Here is a 24,215-nt window from a genome sequence, read left to right as displayed (position 1 = left end):
GCAAGTGTTTGAAATGCTGCCCTGCCCACTTGTAGATATCTTGGAATTGTCTTAGGACGTTGTCACTGCCCTCCTAAGTTCTTGTTTAGAAATTTTGAATATTTTGCCCTCGTATTTCGTTTGAGTTCTTATGCTGTGCGAGATTATACGAGACATTTTAGATAAATTTTATATGTTAGTACCGATCCTTTAAATTTGTCCTTGGTGGATACATACTTTTTCTGTTTGGCCTGTAGTCAAATATAGACCCAGTTTAATTTTTGTTTTATTTCACTATAATTATGTGAAGCAGGAACACCGGTACAAAGAATAGTCCTTTATCTATCTTACAGATTCTATTTTAATTATACGAATCGTATTAAAAAAATTATTCTGAATAGGATATTTCTAGTTTGTTAGCATTAATCAACAAAAAAGTGCACAATACAACACATCTGAATGTAAAGAGTAACACGATATAGTACAATTTCTGGAAGTAAACTGCAGTGCTGCTTCTTGTTCCATAAGACGGGATCGTAATCTGCTGGGTAGAGGGGATGAAGACAGCCACTAGAACAAATGATGAACCTTCACTATCATTTTAAATAATCACTGAATAACAAACCCTATAGTGAACTTGTTTATATTCTTATCTTTATACGAACTTATGATAATAAAGCTAAATATACAACAGCATTAAAAAGTAATAGCAACAACAATGCAAATGAGCGCTCCTAGTGGTGATCATTAAAAGCTTATAGTGTTACAGACCAACCATTGTTGTATAAATCAATCGTATTGAAATTCTCCAAATAATATTTTGTGAGTACATCAACTGTTTTCTTGTGTGTAGTAAGCAACCACTATAGTGGCTCAGTGCTAGAATGCTGGGCTTATAAGCCAGGGGACCCTGCTTCATATCCTGCTCCATCCTGAATTTATAACTTGTGTTGGGCAAACCTGTGGTTCAGGCAGCACAGGGATTTTCTCTGGGTACTCCGATTCTCCTGTGACATCCCAAAAATTCTCCATCATTATTCAATACGAGTGTAATGTGGATTCACTGTCAGTAGTGCACTCTGATAGTCTAACGAACTAAGTGGTCTACACTTTTGTGTGTGTGTGTGTGTGTATGTGTATTATTAATACTGCTCTAAAAGCATGATCATTAAGTATTGTGACAGCCACGTGAGATTCGATCTCACGACCGGCAGAAGAAGGGCAAGGTCGGCCGTGGTTCGGCGCAGAAGTTGCGCGCGCATCTGCTTCCTGGGACATGTGCTGTGGCGTAGAGAGGAGAGGAGAGATAGCAACCGCGGCAGTGAGGGGAGAAATCCAAAGAATTCGAGGGGTGCCATCTTCTGGACATCCGTAGAAATTTCCAGTATTGTACTCTCTGGAAACTATGGTTTGGTTATAAAAGGAGAGGGGCAAGTGAACGAGTAGTTGTTGTTGTTATAGTCGGTGGACAGCAAGCCAGCCAGTCTTGTGTAGCAGTGAAGCCAGCTTCGAGACCGGAGTTCGACTTGAGTGTGTCCGCAGCTGTGTGAGCGTCCGAAGTCCTGAGTTTGAGTGCAGTGGACCGCAATTGGGGGACCTGAGTTCGAAGTTCAGTGGACTGTCTTTGAAGGTCTGGGATTCGAGATACTGCGAACTCGAGTGACTGAGCTAGAAGAACTAGCCAAGACAAACGAACTGTGAACTGAGAACTGACAGTTCTGACTTGTAAATAGTGCTTTGTGAACATTAGTTAAGATTAGCAGTATATTGTTGTTCTCAATAATCCAAGTAAATTGTCATTGTCGTCTGTGGAGTGCAATAACGAATACTGTGTTGCTGTGTGGAGTGGAAATCCCATTGTTGATGGGAGTGTTTACATTCGATTATAGAAAGTGATTATTGTTGCTTTGAATAAAAGTTACATTCTTGTTTTGTATAAAAAGTTACAGTATGAACAAAGGTGCTTCATCAAAATCCAAGTTGCTTGGGAAAGAGCATAACTCAATGCTTTAGGGCAGGTCTGGGCACTATTAATTCAATTGAGGCACTGCAAATTTCCCCTTACCTCCCCACTCCACTTTCCCTGGCTGAGACGAGTACACAGGAAGTAAGTATTGCTCAGTAACGGATTGTATAAGGCTTTTACGAACTTTCGGCTCTCGCTGATCACCTGAAATCCATCACTGATGCACAGTGCCTATTGTGCTTTTTTTTATAAGTCAGTGTAAGCAAAAAGAAAATGGGTGGGGGTTTCTAAGTTCCATTTTACTTCCCCACTGTGCCCAGGGTTGCTTTAGGGTATTACAAGAAGCTCACGGGAGAGCATCCTACCATATCAAACTATTGCTGGGCGGGTATAAGCCTTTCATAATGGAAGACAGAAATATGAAAACAAACCTTGTACTGGTAGTCTCATCACTGAAGTCGCAATGTTCACGTTAAGTCTGTAGGTGCTTTATTCGAAGACAACAGAAGTTGAACATGTGTGAAACTCTCAAACGAAGTTGATATCATAGCACTATCTGTTAACACAATTTTAGTGAAGCAGCTGAATATGCTCTAAGTCTGTCCTCGCTGAATTTTGCACAGTCTAACTGCTACACAGATATGGAAGCACATTTCGACAGCAAGAGTGCTTCTGTAGTGATATGAACGTAAAGATATAGTTTTTCTTTGTCGCATTTCACAACGGATGCGACATGTTTGCGTTCATATCTGCCTGAGCTGAGACAATCACGTGAATGGTGACACCCAGAACAGCAGTGCTTACAAATATGTCGTGCAATGTAGGATCCTTTGAAAGTAATGATCATTGTGTGGTACGACTATGAAGGATAAATTTGTGCATGCAGTACGTCCTCATATAAGAGTAAATTAAATACAACTTATTACTCTAATTACTTCGATCATTTGCATCTGCATTGCATCGTAAACTAAAACAGGTCATTGAAGAGAGTTCTATTGTGTTACATGATAATACTCTCTGTCATGTAGCATATACGATGACCAATTTGTTAAGAAGATGGAACTGAAAAGTACTCGCATACCCAGTAAATTCACCAGATATGAATCCTTGTGATTATGACTTATTCTCCAAAATAAAAGAACTTCTGTGAAACATTCGCTTTCAGGCAAGAGTTGACATTGTAATGGCTTTAGAACGCTTGGTGAGAGAGGTGTCCAAAAAAGATGGGGCAGATAAAGAGCACTGTCTTCTTAGGAATGTCAACGTGTTGCAGGCATGGCAAAGGGCTGTTTTTTAAATACTGTACCAGTATATAATTCTAAAAATATCCTATGTAAATTTAGTTTATAATAATAAAAGTGTTGCCATTACTTCTCGAATGTCCTAGTATTACTATGTTACACATGTTTAAATAAATCTGGAATTGTTTCATTAATGTATTGTATACACAAGTTGCACGATCATCAAGACATCAGTGAAATATTGAGCAATGAACACTATAAGTAACAGCAAATTTATATCAATAAATCTATATGAATTTATTCTTCTTCCTCCAGATTCAGTGAAACAAACAGAATACGAATAAACTGCACATTTTCTTTTTGAACTTACCTCTCTCAATTTTTCCATGTCTTGTAGATAAAAAGCAATATAGAAGAGCGACAGAAAGGAATTCACGAACTGGAACTAAAACAGAGAGCAGACAGACAATTTGAGTATGCTCTGAATGAGGGTGCATAAAGTAACTTACAACAGCATCTACACAATCATGCAAACACACACTACATTCATGACATTCTGTTTACATACTATATAATATGTAATTAATGCTATTATTTAGGATTTAGGTCCCTTGCAAGCAAACTGCATTGGGAGCTATACTACAAGCAATACTAAATCTATACTTCTTAAGAATGACCTGTGTGTACTATTCGGTATCACAACTCATGTCAATGGAAACAATGTAATAAATATGTCTGTTTTTTTTCAGTAACTAATTAACTAAATGAATCTACTTTTCAGTTGTTATTAAATGTTTAAATTAAACGTCAAATTTAATTACCAGTAATGCTATTCGAAAGACCAGAACAAACGTCTGAAATTTAGTCCGAGAGCATTTCTTCGAAATTTTCTACTTACCGAGTCTGGAGAAGAAGCAACTACCAGTTAGTATTACACTGTTTAGAGTTCGCGCACTTATGAAAAACCGTATGTCATTTGTGCAGTCATAACTTATCAAATCCTAACACTCTTATCACAAAGACTGGGAATTGATCCTGATGAAAACATTTTCTCTTTATTTAATAGGATACTGTTTACACTACTTTAGTTTGTGTAGTGAAGTCAAAATTCTTATGTCATCCTAATCATCCTATAGGGTTATCATCCAGTAATTTTCAAAATTCACTAGTTTGTGCGGTAAAATAAGCAGTATTGATTGACTTCCCCTCTCCCACACATACAAAATAATGCTAATAAGAGAAATATTATTGTTTAATTTTTCACTTCCTGCACTCGTAAAACTTGCATAATTTTTCTTTTCAAATTTTCGCACACAATTCTAATGTTCACTTTTTTCTTTTATCTGAATGCAGTACTTTGAGGAAAGACATTGGCTAAGTATGGTCAATGAAAGACTGCACTTATTAAATTAAATTTAAAAAACATTTACAATAACTCATCCAAAATAAGGGTACAAAAAATCAGTTCAACGGAATAGTACAGTATCACATAATAATATAAATGTGATGTTATAACAGAGATTGTATTAAAATGACGTATGTATGAACAGCTTTAGAAAGCTTTCGAATTACTGTGACATAAATTAATCAGTTTGGAAGAAATATTTTATTCATTAACCCAATAAAAAATAAAATAATAGAAGACATTCAATTTAATGTTAGTTACACGAACATTCTTGTGCTTATTTTCTTGCGAACAATCCAGATTAATGATTATTTAGTATACCTATGTGTAAAATTCAGTATTGAGAGTCCTTATTTTGGTGAACGAAGTGCCGTCATTTTGGTGAACAGAAATATGGTAACCCTAACTTATCTCTACCTAAGCACTCAGGTCACACCTGACAGTAAGGCCCAGACAGGTGTGGTCACAAGAATGAACAAATAAAAGGAGCCTTCGGACGTTCCTGCTTGACATAGCACTCCAATCAAATGATCTTTAAGACAAAACTGCTCATTTTCAACTCTAATGTCATGGTGGGTTCTGCTTTATGGACGTGAAACATGGTTTGTACTGTTGGACACACTAGCCTTTTGTCAGCAGCGGAATATTCTGCATATTTGGTAGTCTAACAATTGTATATCTAGCACGCAACTTCATCAGAGATGCCACCAAAAGCCTATGGACTGGAGAGTCAGGAGACGAAATAGAGATGATTTTGACGTGCATTATAAAAGGGTGCTGGAAAGAAATGAAGAGAGGTCCTAGAGTGAAATCCATAAGAAGCAGAAAGAAGGGGGAGGCCGAGAGGAACATTGTAATGAAGCCTGAGAGAAGAAATGGCAAAAACTGACCGAGTGCTTACATGGTCCAGGTTAAGATAATGGAGCTATGGAAACGAGTTGTAGCAGCAACAGTAATCTTATCATTCGCATTTCTGTCCTATTTGTTACACTGCCAAATGAGAATTCAAGAGATCAAAAAAGGTTTAGAGATTGTAAGTACTGAAAAAAGCCAGTTAACATTGTGCACCATTTCAAGCTACTATGAGTTGTGATCCCCATGCAACAACTGTACACATCGTAGTGTAAAATCTATCATTCCAATTTAAGTAACATGGACTTTAGGCAGATGTTTGCTAACTAAACCATTCATGTGACAAAATAAATTATTTCCAGAAGACAGATGACTCTAACTCATGCCCAAGAACTAATCTCTAAGATATTTTAATCTTATTTTAATAACAATAATTTGCTCAGTGGACTTTGAGTTTTTGTTATTAATAGTAACAATTGACACACTGTTATGTTTAATATTAGTTTGGGAGATGAACACATCAAAAGCAGATTTTGTAATTTTGTAAGAAATCTATTACAACCGACAATAAATTGTTAATCAAAATGGCTCATTTGTACTTTGGTTTTATTTTGTTTTATTGTATACAAGTAAGTGTGAGGGTGTTCGATAAAGTTTATACATTTTACGTATATAAATTATAATTGACTTTCACATAAACATAATATATGACTGTCATTTCAATTAATTCTTTGTTTTGACATGATAGTTCGTAATGCTAAGCCAATAGAACTTGTTAACTGGTAGCAGCTTAGCAAGCTTCATTGCTCTTCTTGTCCAACCAATATCGAAAAGTACTTTAGATGGTGTGTCTGAGAAAACTTTATTTATGTTTGGATATTGGTGTTATTTACTAATGTTGAGCTGTTGACAATGAAGTCATTAGCTCTCGTTGCTCCAATATTTTTCTACAATATGGCTTATAAAAATGTGCTGAACACCATAGGAGATGATGTGATCCATTTCTTCCTGAAGTTTGCGTAGTGGACAGAGGTGATGGATAAAGTCCAATCCTATGTAGATGTTTAGCCAGGCAGTCGTCATCTGCGAGAAGTCTAAATTTTTTTTTTAGGTATTTATGTGGTTATAAAACTGTGATTGAACTTAACCTACAATTTATAATTACTAATGTGAACTATTTTGAATAAATAATTTTAATCCATAATTAGATAATTATTTAACTTCTCAGGAAAGTCTTATTAGAAGTATGGATAAAGAATGAGAAATATATTTTTTCACTGTCCTTATGAAAAAATAAAACTTATCATTACATTATTTTAATGAAATTAAGCTATTTATTTTAAGAGTAGAGTACACTTTCATACAAATAACCACATAAAATATCCTGCATACAGGACATGAACATTCAAAGACAATGGAACTCTGGTGTTTGTGACTTCACCTCTAGAAGACGTGTCATCAGTAACATGCTCTAAAAACAATGAAACTCTGGTGTTTATGACTCCACCTCTAGAAGACGTAACGTCAGTAACATGCTCTGACTGATTTATATCCAAGGAAGGAATCCCAAATACAAATTCGATAGCGCTCTAAGTAATCCCAATATAATTTTGAATTTTGAGATGGTGGGGGGGAACTTATTATCTCCGAACATTTTCAACCACTCTATTGACTCATGTATCTCAAATCACTCTAAAGGACTCTGAATTAATTCATTATATTTTATTATCTGTATAACTTGTTCTAAGCTGGAGTATACAGTATCAAAATACAGATTTTAAATATTACGCATCTCTGTTTTCTGTTCAGTATTTTCAGAATTTTGTTCTTCACAAAGTAGTCTAAAACTTTCTTATTCTCCTTCAGTCCGCTTTAAAAGAAAATACGAAAAACAACAAAGAGTGTGAAAAATCACACCACCTCACACGTGTTCACAGCATTTCAACAAATCAAACAAAGCCGTATTTACGTCTGACTGCCTAACATAAAATATTCACATTTACTTTTCACGCACACAAACTCAACTTCCATGAGCAATTAATAACCGGTAAGTCATATCATGTACATTTCCATTCTCTCCTAAGGGAAGAAATTACAGCTATCTACCTCTGACTTTAAAGGAAATGGCTTCAAAACATCGAGTTTGTAGGATATTCACTTATAACAAAATAAAGTGTGTATGATGTGCTGCTGCATGATGAACCCAAGTTGAATAACCGCAAAACATTCAGTACATGCACATTCATAAACAAATGTGAATGTTATAAATTAGGAATGAAGACACACACTTACTGGTATGGAAACCACACTTACTGGTATGGGAACCTACAAGAGACTCAACTGAGCATTTCAAATCTCTCTAGAAAATAAAGCGAAAGCAAACTTAAAATTTGAATGGAATGTTTATTTAGCAATGTATGTGTAGGGCCTCTACCTCGCAAGTAAGTGTCTTCTCCTCTATTAGAAATGGTCGTGAAACGAGTAATTTTCTTTTCCATTTTCAGCGCCAACTTAAACAGCTTCTTAAATGCTGTGCAAGTGATAATGCCACTCCTTGACCCAACCTCTTCTGAATCTTTTTCTGTTGAATTGCTGCTTAACATGCAATTTATGTAACTCAAGATGTAACGCTTATATTACAAACGTCTGAATGTGAACAAATTAATAATGTAATACAGCATCCTTTCCCACAGAAAACAACAACAGTATTAATAAATATTAAATGTTAATTTAATACATGCAAAAATAATTTCCGAAAGGTTACGAAAGCTATATGAATCACTTTAATTATCAGTGTTGATCATTTAAAACACGATGTATAAAACTTTTGTTATTTTTATTTCAATGGGAAAGGATTAAGTTATGGTGAATAACATTTTAACATACAGTAAATATTTAAAATAAGTACACTTGAAAGTACCATTCATATTCTATACACAAAACCTGTAATGTTTCATAAAGGACAGCAATATATTATTGCTTTTTCCATTATCAGAGTGTTTGTGCCATTTTTCTCACCTGCATTACTGAACAGAGTTAAGAGTTTCAAAAAATAATGATACATTCGCAGGCATAACCTAACACAGAGGTGCAACACATACATATACGAAGTCATGCCAACAGTGTTACGTATTAACTCATAGCTTCTCTTAAAAACTTTTACTAAGAACACAGCATTCGCGTCATAACTCAAAACAAATTCACTTAGTACGATCGATGTTTAATTACTGATTAGTACTATTTATGGAGTTTTAAATATTTGGAAATTACGTGAGAACAATGTTAAGAAGTAATTAATGAATTTTATATCTACATACTGTATATTAAACCAAACAGACAATTTTGAATTTTACTGATTCAGAATCAGAATATTTTAATTGTCAGGAACTGTACAAGTGAAACTAAATGATTTATATAAGGGACTAGTCTTGTACACTGATGGTTCCAAAACCAAGCCAGAAATTAGTGCTGGATTATTTGGAAATGGCACCAAGCTTTCTTTTAGCTTGGGTCAATATGCCACAGTCTTTCAAGCTGAGATTTTTGCTATCTTAGCCAGTGTCAGGGAAAGTATTAGGAAGAGCTACAATCGTAGACATATTCTTATACTTTCAGATATCTCAAAGACCAATAAAGCAGATTATCAGGGACTGGGCTCTCAAGAAACACAAAAACTACTGAAAGTGAGGGCTGCAGACGCTCTAAGGCTCTCATAAGAGATTGTAATAAAAGCAGGTCAAGTGATTTGTTAAAATTGAGCAAGAAACAGCTCTGCTGGGCAGTCAGATTCCTTACAGGACACTGTGCCCTCAAGAAGAATCTGTACAGAATGAGACATAATATCAAGCCAGCCTGTGCTCGTTGTACACAGGGAGATGAGTCTGTAGCTCATCTGTTGTGTGACTGCAATGCACTCGCCCATCAAAGAGCTCTCATCTTTGGAAAACATTTTCCAAAGCTTGAAGAGCTATCAACTGTTCCAGTCCATAGTTTGATTCAATCCATTAAGAACATGAAATTATTGGACTGTTAGGATATTATGACGGGATGCGCAATAGATCTCTCAGGTCGCAGTACTAGGGCTGTCATAGCCCTTCCCTTTTTAAATTCAATTCAATTCAAATAATTTATATATGTTACATTTCACAACCGACACACATAAAGAAAACATAATATACTCGAAAGTTTAATCCTTTCTTTTATCTTTCCTCCTTTTAGTACATATCGATTACACCTTGTGTATGATAACATGTTTTAAAATTTCAGATACATTTATTGCTTTCTTCAATATGTCTTCCTTTACAGTTACATTACCTATATGATGTCGCCTTCGGATTTACACTGGTTTTGTAACATATTTTGGCATTTCGGAGCTAATGTTTCATTTTTCAATGTTTTTTATACAGCATGTAAATATTTTCTCACCTAATATTTGTCAACATACTAGGCCTATGTTCAATTCAAATTTATTTATTTAATTCATTAGATCGTTACTACATTAGACATTGCAGCCCAAAAGAGCAGAAGCACGTATGTTTATACATCATAAATACAATCAGAATATATTTTAAGAAGCAAAATATTTTCCATTGCTATAAAATTCAAATGAAATGCAGGCAGCAGCTTAAGAAAACAGTTAAGAATTTACATATTGTAAAATAAAGAAAATAACAAGTAAGCCTACTAATACTTGAAATAATTCACAACACAAAATTATTATGTATGAAAATAATTTTGAAACGAAGTGAAACATAAATGTTATTCATGTTCATAAATAATAATAATAATAATAATAATAATAATAATAATAATAATAATAATAATAATAATACTAATAATAATAATTTGAAGGTTACAGAGATGGATTATCTAAGGCAATCTTTTTCAACATGTGGCACACTAAATGTGTAATTTAAAATCCCGCGGCACACTCATATAATCTAAACCAGTGGATCCTAACCATGGACGAATTTTGAGGGTTTTAGAGGAAATGACTTTACTAATGTTTACTTGTGTCGCATTCACTGAAAGTTGACTTTTGTGGACTCACTTTTTCATTACCGGTACTCTTTCCACTTTTATTTTTCCAATTTACTACAACAATCTTTACTATTTTCATTTTCTCGCGGCACACCAGCCTATCATTTGCGAACACCAGTTGAAAATAGCTGATCTAAGGTGTTCGGCAAAAATTTAAAAGAGGGAAAAAATAAAAAATAGTACGAGAGAAAACAGGTGTTACAGAAGATATTGTTAAAGTAATAGAAGAAATGCAGTTAAGATGGTACGGGCATGTTATGAGAAGAAAAAATAGATTAAATAGAGAAGCCCTAATTTGTAAACCAGAAGGAAGAAGGAAGAGAGATAGACCATAACCCACATGGGCAGAGGAAATGAAGATTGTGCAGAAAAGAAACCTGACAGATGAAGACTGGCTAGACCGAGAGAACTTTAGAAAGAAAATATATTTTGGTTGAGGAAACCTGTGTTATCACAGAAAATTCCTTTATAAAAAAGAAATAATAATAATAATAATACTAATAATAATAATAATAATAATAAATATTTATTCAAAAGAACAAACATCAGCCTAAAAATGCAGGGGTCAAAAAGATCCTGAATTCTAGAAGAGAGTGTATAATGGAAATTTGAACATAGTTGATGTAACAGAATCATTTAAGAACACGTAAAAATTAAAACATGGAATTTAACAATAATATAAATAAATTAGTATGAAAATGTCACAATTTATTATATTAATTTAGGTGTAGTAAAGATGTCCATGTAAAATATACAATGAGTCCTTACTAACAGTGACAATCTTTTGTTCTAATATTCTGTAAGGAATGCCGAGTTCCTTTAAAATATTCCAGGTATACTTAGTTATACCTACTCGGCTACCAAACAGTAATCCTCTCACAGACCAGCCCCCTGGATTATTGTTATATTTCTCACTGAAATATGGTATACATGGTTCGCGACATTACAGTAACACTTCTTAGGAGAAGAAAAAGAGAATTCAATTTCTATTAAAATGGTTATATTGAAATTAGTGAATAATGAAATAAGGTTATGTATTAATTTATTTACTTTTTCTCGGGTATTACTAATTTTTTTAACAAATGACCGTTCACCACTGAAACTATTATTATTATTATTACTACTACTACTTGATATTCGAAAGTATAGCATGTTAAAACTCTAAAAACCATAAGTATATGTATAAAATGTGAAAAAATATCTTTACATACCGCTTGAATGTATTTTGCTATTCATAAGGAAGTATCCACGAATTACTTTACCATGATCCTAAAATTACATGAATCAGAGAGGAAGAAGAGACGATAAAATGATGAAAGTACCGTGCGCAGGTAGTCAGAAGACATGGAAAAAAAGTTAGGATAAGTGAATTAGTAGTAATAAAGAGGAAGTCTGAAGTGGATGAAACACACTATGGAAGCAAAGACTCTACACAGACTGCAATACGAAGCACAGCATAAGTATGAAGGTAAATCAGAAAGCAAACAATGGTAAGCATCTAATAAAAAAAATGGCTAGATTCAAACTTACTATCTTTAAATATTTCTAAAACAATGGTTGTAGCCTTTTCACTAACTTCACACAATGACATACATCTTGACTATATTCACAATATTAAAATTCACAATCCTAATTGTACAATTTCTCTAAATTGCGACTATCCATGTTTAACCAATTCTACTAAAGTTAAATATTTGGGAATACTAATTGACCAGCACCTTAGATGGGACACATACATTGCATTTTTATATAATAAATCACGCAAAATTATATATAGATTTGTTATACTTCGTTCTTACCTCTCTCTTAATATTTTAAGATTAATTTATTTATCCTTGGAACAATCTGTACTACCTTATGGCATTGTTGGTTGGGGCAGCGTTTCTAAATCCATAAGCTGCTGGATTTACTACAAAAGAGAATAATCAAAATTTGTCTGAAAAAGTCTATTGATTATCCTATTAAATATCTTCATTTGGATTTTAATGTTTTCAAATTGGAGCAGATATATAAATATACATTATTAATTTTCTTTTTTTTTATAAGAACAAGAAAAATTTCACACATATTGGCATAATTATAATACGTATTTCATTTTACAGAATCCAAAAGTTCAATGGCAGCTGGTATAAAACATTGCTTCAACTATGGCTTAAAACTATGCAACAAATTAATTTCTCAGTACCCTGTTTTAGCTAACATAGTATGATTAAATTTAAAGTGAAAATTGAAGAAATTATTAAGGGAACTTGACATATGGTTAGATAATTAATTGCTATATATATATATATATATATATATATATATATATATGTGTGTGTATATTATTATACCAGTACTTGTGAATATTGTTTATAAACATTTTCAATTGTGATTGTTCTTTATCATATAGGCTCTTGTTTTTGTAATCTGTGCTATTTTATTGCTTATATTAATTGTTTATTTTGTCTTCTTCTTTCTGCTTATCTACAGTGCGGTTAAAGCATAAGTTGAAGAGTGAGGAAAAGAAATACTGGAAGAGTGGTAGTTGGAGAAGTTGAAGGGAAGAATAAAAATGAGTATAAGATGGAGAAGTAAAAGCATAAATAAAAATGAGAATAGAATAGTAGAAGAATAGAAGAAACTGAGTAAAAGTAATAGAAAAAGGAGATGGAATATAAATCCGAGTAGCATAAACAGAATTAGGAGGTGGACTAGAAGTGGTAGTTCTAAAAATATGGGTGGGTGATGGAATAAAACTTGGAGCATAAACAAAAGTAGAAGTTAGGGTAGAAATAGAGTAGTACAAATTTAATAAGATATAGAGAAGTAGTAGTAAAGATAAGATATGGAGTAGATGTAGCATACACAGTAAGAGCAGAAGTAGCAGAAACAGTAGATGGAGTAAAAGCAGCAGAAACTGAAGATGGAGTACAAGTAGAAGAAATAGGAGACTGAGTAGAAGTACCGGTAGTAGACACAGGAGTAGAAGTACCAGAAACGGAGTCTGAGTAGAAATAACAGAAACAGTAGACAGAGTAGAAATAGCATAAATAGGTGATGGAGTAGAAGTAACAGAAACAGTAGGTGGAATGGAAGTAGGATGAGTGAATACAGGAGTAGGAGATGGAAAATAAAAATATAAATAGGAATAGGTATTAGAAAAGGAAGTGAGACAGAGGTAATAATAATGCAGTAATAGAAGAAATGGGAGATAAAAACATAGGAGTAGAAAATGAAGTTGTAGGTAAAATAGAAATAGGTAGTAGAAATGTAAGTGGGATAAAAGATGGGAATAAGAAATGCTAGTTGTGAGTGAAGAGAGTATTTGTGATTGTGGTGGCAATAATCAGAATGGTAATGGTGGCTCTAATGTTGTGATTCAGTATACTTATGTTGTAAAATAAAAAGGTTTGAAATATATTTCATAACTTACAATTATTTAGTGTGTGATGATTTTCCTAACATATTTTATTTTGCATATGCTACAATATTTAAGTGCACATGACTGTAATGTATGTTTAATATTTTCTTTAAATGCCTGCTCTTTTCTTTAATTTTTTTGTTATAGAAATATGTTGCATGTGTTGCATTACTATGACATACAGATCTTAATTTTGTATATAACATTTCCATTTCACGATGTTTGGATGACGTATATACGTCCGTTGATGTGACATATTAATGAATTAAATACTATTATGGTCACAATCATGCCATGGTATGAAAGAAAAATTTCACAACCTCGAGCAGGAATCGAACCTGCGACTTCATGTTCTCCGGTCAGGCGCTCTACCACAATTCCGAGCCTTTGGCGTGAGACGAACTCGATAGCTCAGTGGTAGAGCGCCTGACCGGAGAAAAGGAAGTCGCAGGTTCGATTCCCGCTCGAGGTTGTGAAATTTTTCTTTCATACCATGGCATGATTGTGACGATAACAGTATTTAATTCATTTCCATTTCATTCGAAAATGCACTACTAATGGCACTTCAATCCGGATTTTATTCACATTTTGCTAGGTTAATTGATATTTCTTTAAAGAATCATGATTCCAATACCAACACTAGGCAGCATGACTTCATTCATGGGATAAAAAGCAAGATATGCCACAGAGTTACAACGAACAGGCAAGCAAGCGAGCCGTCTGGATACAAACCAATGCTACTTTGACGATTAGATGATTTTCATACTTGGTCTCAAGCCTGTAGTTTTCTGGTTGAAAAGAAGAAAGAACCCTTTGTATAGAACGAGTGCCATGAATAAAATTTTGGAAGCAATATGTGAATTTCATAGACAGGACAATGAAAACACAGTGAATCTAACATGCAGTTACATACTGAGTTGTTTATAAAGTCCTTACATCAAAGTTTATGCACACTGTTTAAGTAATTTCAAACAGTGCAGACTACCTTCATATGTTGCTAATGTGACATGTGCGCAATGCAAGGTCTGCAGACTTATTGTGAAGTGTCACATGTCTTGTTGTTATATAACATGCCACAAAATTATATCCAATAAGCAGTGAGAGAAAGAGAAGCTAGTTTAGTATTTATATTAAAGTTATTCAGTGCCTGGAACCTTCATCTGTAAATTAAACTCACTTCAAATTAGTATAAAATCAGGTTAGAAGAGAAAGGATGCATTAAGATAAAGGAGAAAGGGCATAAAGTAACAGGCCTACATTATTCCTCACAATACAATAATACTGGAATACAAATTTTCTGGATAAAACTACAAAGTACCAATTACATTATCACAATTTGCTTCAAGATTTTTAAAGCTTTTTCTCAGGGAAAAATTTTCTTCCCTTTCTCAACTATCCTAATTTCATGAATTTAATATGGATCAAATTTAGTACTTCGAAATTATTGCTGACATAGGAATAAATGGTCGATACAATTTAACTGTACATCAGTAATTGCATTTTTGAATATGAAGTCATTAATGGACGTATTCTTAACGACATTATTGTATGTACACCTTCTGACACGGAAAATGGTTGTTCTCTTGTTGCATGAATTTGTCTGAATGTCATTCAGGTTAACACGAGATTCACATGGGGAAATATTAAGCATTGAGGCCCAAGGCAAAAATCAAGTAGTAGCAGTAGTATGTCACAAAACGATATATTCCTTATGAAGCCTTTATGGCTTAGCGATCGAGTTCTTTCTTCTCGTTACAAAGACCGGGCATTGAATCTTTCTATGTAAAATGCACACACGATTATTCCTGAGCTATTCTGAAGTGGACTTAGTCCCTGGACAGAGACTAATTTCCGTTTCAAAGGGTGTACAATTAGATATATTATGAGTACAGATACTTTAACATGCATGTTACGTGACATAATACAAGAATCATCTCCTTTTAAAAAAGTAATTTCGATGTTTTATTAAAAATGGTCTGGAAAAATATTGAAAACGGATTGATTTTTAAAGTAAAATCATCATCAGATTGAAGAAAAAAAATAACACAGTTATCTAGCAGAAATATGTACAGAGCAATCCATAAAATTATGCTGACAATTGTATAATTTACTCCTGAGTTAATTTTTGGTAAAAAAGTTTATATGCTTATGAACCAGTCCAATTTCGAATAGTTACACAACACTAATATAGAATTTTTAGACGTATAACACTGTCAATCAGAATTTGAAGTGCCACTGCATGCACACTCCAATATCAAATATAGCTAGATCAGACATGTGTAATGCAAAGTGAGCATGCTAGTCAATTTGACCATGTATTTTTCAAAGTCATTTAAACAAAAAAATTCATACATATCCTAAAACAGCAATGGTTATCCCATATGCTCTGAAACAAAATAATGATCATTATTTAATTATACTAAGATACTCGTATATAAAATGTTCTGTAACTTCACGAGAAGGTTCCAAACATTCCTTTTTCTAAGCATGTAAGCATGTAATTTCAAGAAGTAGTATTTTTCCAAGTGTATGGTCAAATATACTCGTATATATATTTTGGTTTTGTAGGTACTGTAATAATAAAAAAAAATTATTTCTTTCCTTAACATTCATAATGTTATTGTGTCATAATTACTAATAATTAAATTATGTTCAAACGTATTTTTATAACTTTGTAAATGTTCTATTTAATTACACTTAAACAGCAGATGTTATTCAGTGTTCCAAGGACACAGCAGGATTATGATCTGGCAGACATAAAATTATTTGAAAATCCGAAAAATAACGTAAAGAAATCTACGACAAGTCACTCATAATAACTGGAGCAAGAACATGTCAAGGACACATCTTTGACCATTATGACAGTACATTGTTACGCAGCAATTCTATAATACAAAGACTTTGGAGTTGCCTTTATAAATATAATTCAAAATGTATATGAATAAAGGAGCCATATTAAATATTTATATTAATTTTCAAGTGAAATCTAATTTTGATCCATATTGATTTATTTTATCTAGTTCTCTATTAAATACTGTAACACGAAACATTACACAAACACCACTGACTTCCAGGTGTAGCTTGAAATGTCAAGGGTTCAGAATGACAGGTTCTATCTAGTGTTTAGTAAATTTTACAGGAGAGCATTTTAAAAGTTTGGTTGTTAATAGAATCAATGCAGATAAGAACCTTTTCAAACTAACTTTATCACGAACAATAACTGAGATGTCAACATATAATTTATATGGTAGATAGCTGTGAAGTAGCAGAATTCAATGCAACAAAAATCTCAATTTTGCTAAAAATGTCAGATAGAACCTTATCATTCTGAGCCTGCGATGTGTTAAATTTTCATATAAGAAGACATGCAAACTGTGTGCAAGAAATAGTAATGCAAGCATTATTAACGTTAAGTGCTGGAGGAAAGAGTGCATTATCTAGTCAAACAAAGAAAGAAAACATGTTCTATGTGCTTGCAATCTAGAAAGGTAAAATTTAATTTCAGAGTACAACTGGGGCATATACGGCATATACAGAGTTAATGAGAAACAAGTATTTGTTTTTGGCACATTGATTTGTCCGAAGTTTTGTAATATATAAAAGGACATGGAATATAATATGACAAAGCTGCCTGCCTTCCTTTTCCTGATATAAAAGATTAAATCTTTGAAAAGTAGAAGGTGAATTTACACCACTAAAGAACTTTTTCCTTTTATGCAATTGACAACAGCATGTGACTATCTTTTTCTGTAGCAGAATATCTTACACAAAATTATGAATCTCAATGTGTTTAAATTACCTATACAAAGAAAAATAATAACTTTACAACTAAATTTAACGTTCTTATATACTGAATTAGTAAGAGTCGATTTATACTGTGTTTATAAAGAGTAATCAATACAGATCTAGGTGACAAGTTTAGGTATTCTCGAAGGTCACACAAACATCACTCATGAACATTTATTTGTACTGCTTTGCATTCATCATTAAAATATTTAGCTCAGAATTCAACACAAGAGATCATTCCTTTTTCTTTCTTTTTCGGCTTTTTTTTTTATAAATACACATGGATTGTCCTAAGCACATTTGATTAATAAAAAAGTCTTACAACGTTAGTGTTTTGAATATTATATTGGACACAACAACTACAATGTTCGTGCCTTCAGTTAAGGATGACTGTTAGTTTAACTTAATTCAAATCTAAATTTAATAATGCTTTTGAATTACAGAAGTTAACTCAAGATTGGAAAAAAAGAAGAATACAGTATAATAACGACGAAGATGTGATGAACAAGAAAAAGTAGGTATTAGAAGAAAATATGTCGTACAAACCATAATGGCGACAAAAAATCTTTGAGAATTGGATGGGAATCGAACCTTGTTACAATAAGCGACAGTCAAAAATTGAATCTGTGGTAGTTGGACGTGCAGGCTAAAATCATTAATGGTTTATATTCTTTATAACTGTAACTATGTGATACAATTACCACTATTTGCTGTTATGACGTTCCTGGCTTCAAAAATAAGACCATAAATGATTCATGAGTAACACTCACTCCACGACATCTAATTCCTAAATATGCCACAACAGTTTACACAATATTAGGTTCAACAGCTTCTTGTTATAGCCAATATATTAGTAAACAGTGCAGTGTAACGGTCATTAAAAATCATTATTAACCGTTCTGTTCTCCAGCAGCTGGTGAGATATAAAATGCTAATCTTCTAAGGGCTTCTTGAGGCGACCTATAGCTCTTTTTCTGGTTGGGTTGTACATAAGAAATTTGCATGGTTTCCTGTTCGGATTTTGAGTGTCCATATTTTAAAACTGTACAGTGATATCGAGAGAGCTAATAATTTCTTTAAGTTTGAAAGGTTTCTGGTTTCACTTTTTATGTAACATCATTCTTCTAAATTATTTATTGCTGTTCAAAAAGTTGTATGTGTGTTCTTGACACGTACAAATAAACATAAGTTTTATTACAGGAGTATATTTAACTTCAGTGTCATTTTTACTGCAAATGGTTTATGCTATGCAACAGCTATTCATAATAATTTTACTAATAAATTTGTACAACATAATGCTAACAATTTTTTTCTAGTGTAAATATAAAAATAAGTTTTATATATAAAACGAAGAGAATAAGCAAGCAAAGAGAATTTCTGAGAGTAAACGAACGATAATAGGACAAGACAGTACAAATAAATAAGTTAATAAAATGATTTGCTGCCTTATATTAAATTTGGTATGTCAAACGAAATACAGAAAGATTCAATTTATATAGGACAGGCAATGCAAGAGAAATCTGCCTTCTATCAGATTGGTATCACGCTTGATTTTAAATATTTTGTGTGAATAAATTCAACTATAAATAATTGTCTGTTTTCATAATCTGGATGAAAACTGCATACATAAAGAGACATAAAATAAGTGTCAATGCTAAGGTAAAACACTGTCATGCGTTTCAGAAGATGGACTATCGGTAACTCTAAGTCTATCACTATCTCGTAACACAAAAAAAGATGCAAGGATACAGATTCCACCATGCATATATATACGATTCAAAACAAAGACACTCTAACATCTCTCTTACAATCTTCATGGAACACAGAATCAGCCAACTTATTTCGTAAGGTATTACACACCATTCGGAGATAAAGTTCTTAGTTTATTGCTTATATAAGCCAAAGTACGGAAAATGAGGACGGCACAAGCAAACTGTGGATAAGTGAAGAAAACGTTATTTTGTTTCAGTCTTTAGTCCTGTACCCACAAAACATGTTGTTTGTTCGCCAGTACTGAGATTTAGTAAATTCAGATTTAATACAAACAGTAAATCGTAGAAACTCACCTGGAATACTGAAGGTGCTGAAAACGCCGTCCCTGAATATCACTTGTAACTTCCACATATTTTCGCTTTTCTCTAAGTTCTCCAAAATATTTTAACTTCTATACTTCTATACTGGAATAATTTTCGTTCACTGTAGCAGATGAGATGAAGGTTCTTATCAAAACTCCTAACCTGACATTTGATTGGAAACGATACTGCAATATCATCTTTGTTCATTTCAGTTGAATTATTAATTTTTCCTCCAATGGCAGGGCACGTAACTTGTCATTATTTGCCCAGACTCTACGAGCAGGCTCATAGATGTCGCTAGTGTTGAGAAGAGTAAACCACTTAGTTCATCAGATACTAATTAGAGTGCACCACAGATGGGGGATCCACATTACACGTAATGAATGATGGAGAATAACTGTTGGCAAGTCACAAGGGAACTGGAGTACCTGGAGAAAATCCCGGTGTTGCCTGGATCAGGGTTTGCCCAACACAAGTTATGAACTCAAGGTAGATCGGGAGTTGAACCCGGGCCCCATGGTTTATAAATGAATTTCGTTCATATATTGGTCGGTTATACTTTATTAATATTAATATTAACCAAGTACTCTAGCCACTGAGGCGTTTTTGGATTATTATTACTGGTACACATTAAAAATTTAATATACCGGTACATGTTGTACCTGAATCTGTATTGCAGATATAAATTTTGAATGCTTATAAAATTATAACAACTTGTATTTTTATCGCTATATATTAAATAAATAATACTGTAGTAGTATAAAATATAACATACTTACTTCATAAAATTGTTCGATGAACTGATGGCATCTCTTCAAAAAGGGTACCTATCTCCTTACAATTTTTTCTCTCTGTATATAATACTTGTATTATTTAATGTATGTGAGAGTGAAATACAATATTTTCAATCACATTTACAACATGACCTTCCAACTTCTGGGAATTATTAAGTTTGTGAAATTATATCAGAGTATAATCAAAATGTGCCAATATTATGTTCCTACGATGCTTTTATTTTTTATTTTAGTAGGTTATTTTACAACGCTTTATCAACATCTTAGGTTATTTAGCGTCTGAATGAGATGAAGGTGATAATGCCAGTGAAATGAGTCCGGGGTCCAGCACCGAAAGTTACCCAGCATTTGCTCCTATTGGGTTGAGGGAAAACCCCGGAAAAAACCTTACCAGGTAACTTGCCCCGACCGGGAATCGAACCCAGGCCACCTGGTTTCGCGGCCAGACGAGCTAACTGTTACTCCACAGGTGTGGACCCTACAATGCTGCTTCTGTAAATGTGTAACATTTGAATCACATTAATACAATATTCTATACCAGAGAATCGCGTTTACTTGCAGAAATTAAAAATAAACTTGTTCAACATAATTTTGATTATAATAATTCAGTCATCAATTCAAATATATTTGTTTCCAAATTAAGATTTGGATGAGTACTTAACAACATTGCTAAAATCAATTCAATGATTGAATTAGTTTTACAGATTAATACACATTTCCTTTTACAATACAGTTATAGCCTACTTACAAGTTTAGGCAATTTGCTTTTTGGCATCCTGATATTAAGGTGGTCATCCTTTCTCACCTTTTGTTAATCTTTTACGTGATAGCCAAGTTGATTAATAAATATTACAAAAACAACACAATATTTTCGATTTTTTTTAACAAGTTTACACAATCAGTATATAATGTTAACAACAGAAGCAGAAAGAATTGAAAAAGAGTGAATTAAATGTTTCAACAATAGATGATATTGTATAGTCTTGATAGTAATCATGAGATTGCTCTAAAAAACTTAAACTGACATTCAATGTGTTATTGAGGAATATTATATTTTCAGGGCTTTAAAAAATAACTCATCTGCTCGTCTGTGACGAATGAAAAAAAATCCGATTTTTTAATTGCGCTTCTGTAGTTCGACCATGCTCACTAGTGAAAGTTTTGCCTGACTGGTGAGCTACCATAAAATTTTTTAAGCCCCGTATATTTCCATCCATTATAAAAGGTTTACGAATACACAATACATTACAAAAATGCACGCCACAATTAATAAAACGATCTTCTTTCTTTCCCTTATTCACACACTTTGCTTTAAAAGAAAAAACTGACGGATTACTACACAGACGAAATTCTAAGAAGTGTTTATTTAAAATTTCAATGTACGTATAAGATACTAATCAATAACAGTACCTACCAGCAACCTTGCAGTGTTTTGTGAATGTGGGACTAATCACTAATGATAAACATTCTATCTCAAATACATCTCATCTTCCAAAACCATAAAATTGTCTTCACACTTTTTCTCTCATTTTATTTTGGTTTTAGATCCCTTTCTAAACCTAATGAAACTATAAAAACTGCATACATGAATGACAGTGTCTTTCTGAAACCAACAGTGATCTCAGCTAGGCTTTGTCTATATAAAGTTAAACAGAGCATCATAAAAACATTCAAATTTAATTGTCCTATATACAGCCAAGATTACAACAAAATCTTAAAATACTTTTAAAATTACTTAATGCTGCGTCTTACAGCTTTTGTGTAGAATATTGTTCAACATGAGCTGTAATTTAATTACTCAGTGTGATTTATTTATATTTATGTGAAGTGGGCAAAACTAAAGCCAGGTTTACTGTTCTATGTTTAAATATCCATGATTAAGGAAATTCAACAAACGGTATAATGTATATATTAATATTACCCTAGTTTCAAAAAAGAGGTGAAACTTAATCTAGGCTTATAATTCATTTTAATCTCTCAAAATCGAATGAGCAGAGAAATTAATGGCTAGACTAGTGAAGAGAAAGACTTGGAGTTCTGAAAACATTTAATATTCATTATAAAGCCAATGTTAGGTATTATAGGCCTATAAACTTCATTTGTTCATATAAAACATATCTTGAAAATACTGTGATATATTTCATGTCTTGATTATGTCGACTCAAAGTCTTTTTGATGTTGAAAATGTTAACTAATTACCAAAAAGCCATTTTTAGAGCAATTAAATTTTGTAGTACCGGTAAGTGTTTGTTCTTCAGGCACATCTTTCACAAGCAGGATCAATGTAACTTTCGTGCATATTACAATTATTGTCCATGAACAAACTCAAGACAATATCGTTCACTCTAGTAGGTTAAGTGATCAGGATAATAATGCCTGTAACTCTACACAGAAACAGCAGTAATAAATGTATTTAAGAACAAATGTCATATCGAATGCAAAAAAGATACGAAAATGTCATTCAAAATGTGGTACAACTGGCTCATAGGGAACATGGAATAGTTTTCATTCCATTAAACGTGCAACTATCATATCAAAATTGAATAAAGAAAACAATTTAAGTGAATTACGACACGAAAACAGATTACAAGCTCATACACATACATGCAGTCTCAATTTTTAGACAGATAACATTCCATAAAATTTCCATTTCGGTGTTTTAAAATACACAATTGTGTATATTTAACAAACTAGAGACTACACAAGGTCAACAGATTTTATGTAACATAAAAGTTGTATGAATTATCGCTCGCAATTATATGTTAATAGCCTGCCCTGGCTATTGCCTGTTATGGCTAATAGAAGAGTAGCATGCAGTATTTCAAAATATGATTTTACATATTTGCACAGACTAACAAAATAATATATGAGGCTGGTTTTCTATAACATCTACAAAACTTGTTCAAATATTGGTGAACCTGGTGAATAAAAAAAATAGTACTGATAATAGAAGAGCGATTTACTATGAATTCCTAATGGAAATACTGCTAATTTCTTTTAATGGATGCATGTGAATAATGCTGTGAAGATGTAGTGTAATGTACACTTAAGCAACAGTGACAATAAAACTGAAAAATTATGTAGGGTTACGCAAATATTCAAGCAAGTCACTGCATGCCAGATTAACAATCTAACAATTTCATAAAAAAAGGGCAGCCTAAACTTAATGTGATATTCCTGCATGGACTTTACAAACACTCTGTATACTGTAAAAGAAACAAAGTTATAGTCACACTCGCTATGTAAAGGAAGCCTTCACACAAAACAGTGTTGTTCACTAAAATAAAGCATTCAATATTAATATATTAGTAATTTCAATAAAAGAAATGCCTTCTGCTACTAGACCTCTAATAACATGCCAAGAAACTATTCAGAAAATTACAATATAACCTGTTTGTACACACTATACAGCATGTAACAAAACTTGTCACAGTGTCAATTATGGAAAAAATTAACCATAATAGACAATATGTCTGGACAGTGTTTCTTTAAAATAACTCACATGTTATTGAACTTATTGATTCCATAAGTATACATAAAATATTGTATCATACGGATACTCAGTAATAAATCTCAAAGGGAGTTTTGAGAAGATCAACATGAATGGCTTGGTCAACACTTTTGACTTATCTCTCTTACTATGTATAATAATTGAAGGGAATTATATGAAATAT

General features: G+C 32.9%; 1 protein-coding gene across 1 annotated transcript in view; it reads right to left on the bottom strand.

Annotated features, from left to right (window-relative positions):
- Positions 1-24,215, bottom strand: part of wwk (white walker) — a 61,667-nt gene that overhangs the window by 8,273 nt on the left and 29,179 nt on the right. Inside the window, exons 10-11 of the mRNA XM_069825946.1 lie at positions 14,619-14,674; positions 3,557-3,631 (exon numbers count right to left, since the gene is read on the bottom strand). Of these exons, the coding sequence (XP_069682047.1) occupies positions 3,557-3,631; positions 14,619-14,674 (131 nt within the window). The remainder of the gene's footprint in view (positions 1-3,556; positions 3,632-14,618; positions 14,675-24,215) is intronic.

Source organism: Periplaneta americana, chromosome 5, assembly GCF_040183065.1.
Source record: "Periplaneta americana isolate PAMFEO1 chromosome 5, P.americana_PAMFEO1_priV1, whole genome shotgun sequence".
NCBI lineage: Eukaryota > Metazoa > Arthropoda > Insecta > Blattodea > Blattidae > Periplaneta > Periplaneta americana.
Note: the sequence above shows the minus strand (reverse complement) of the source record. Positions and strands in the feature narration are given on the sequence as shown.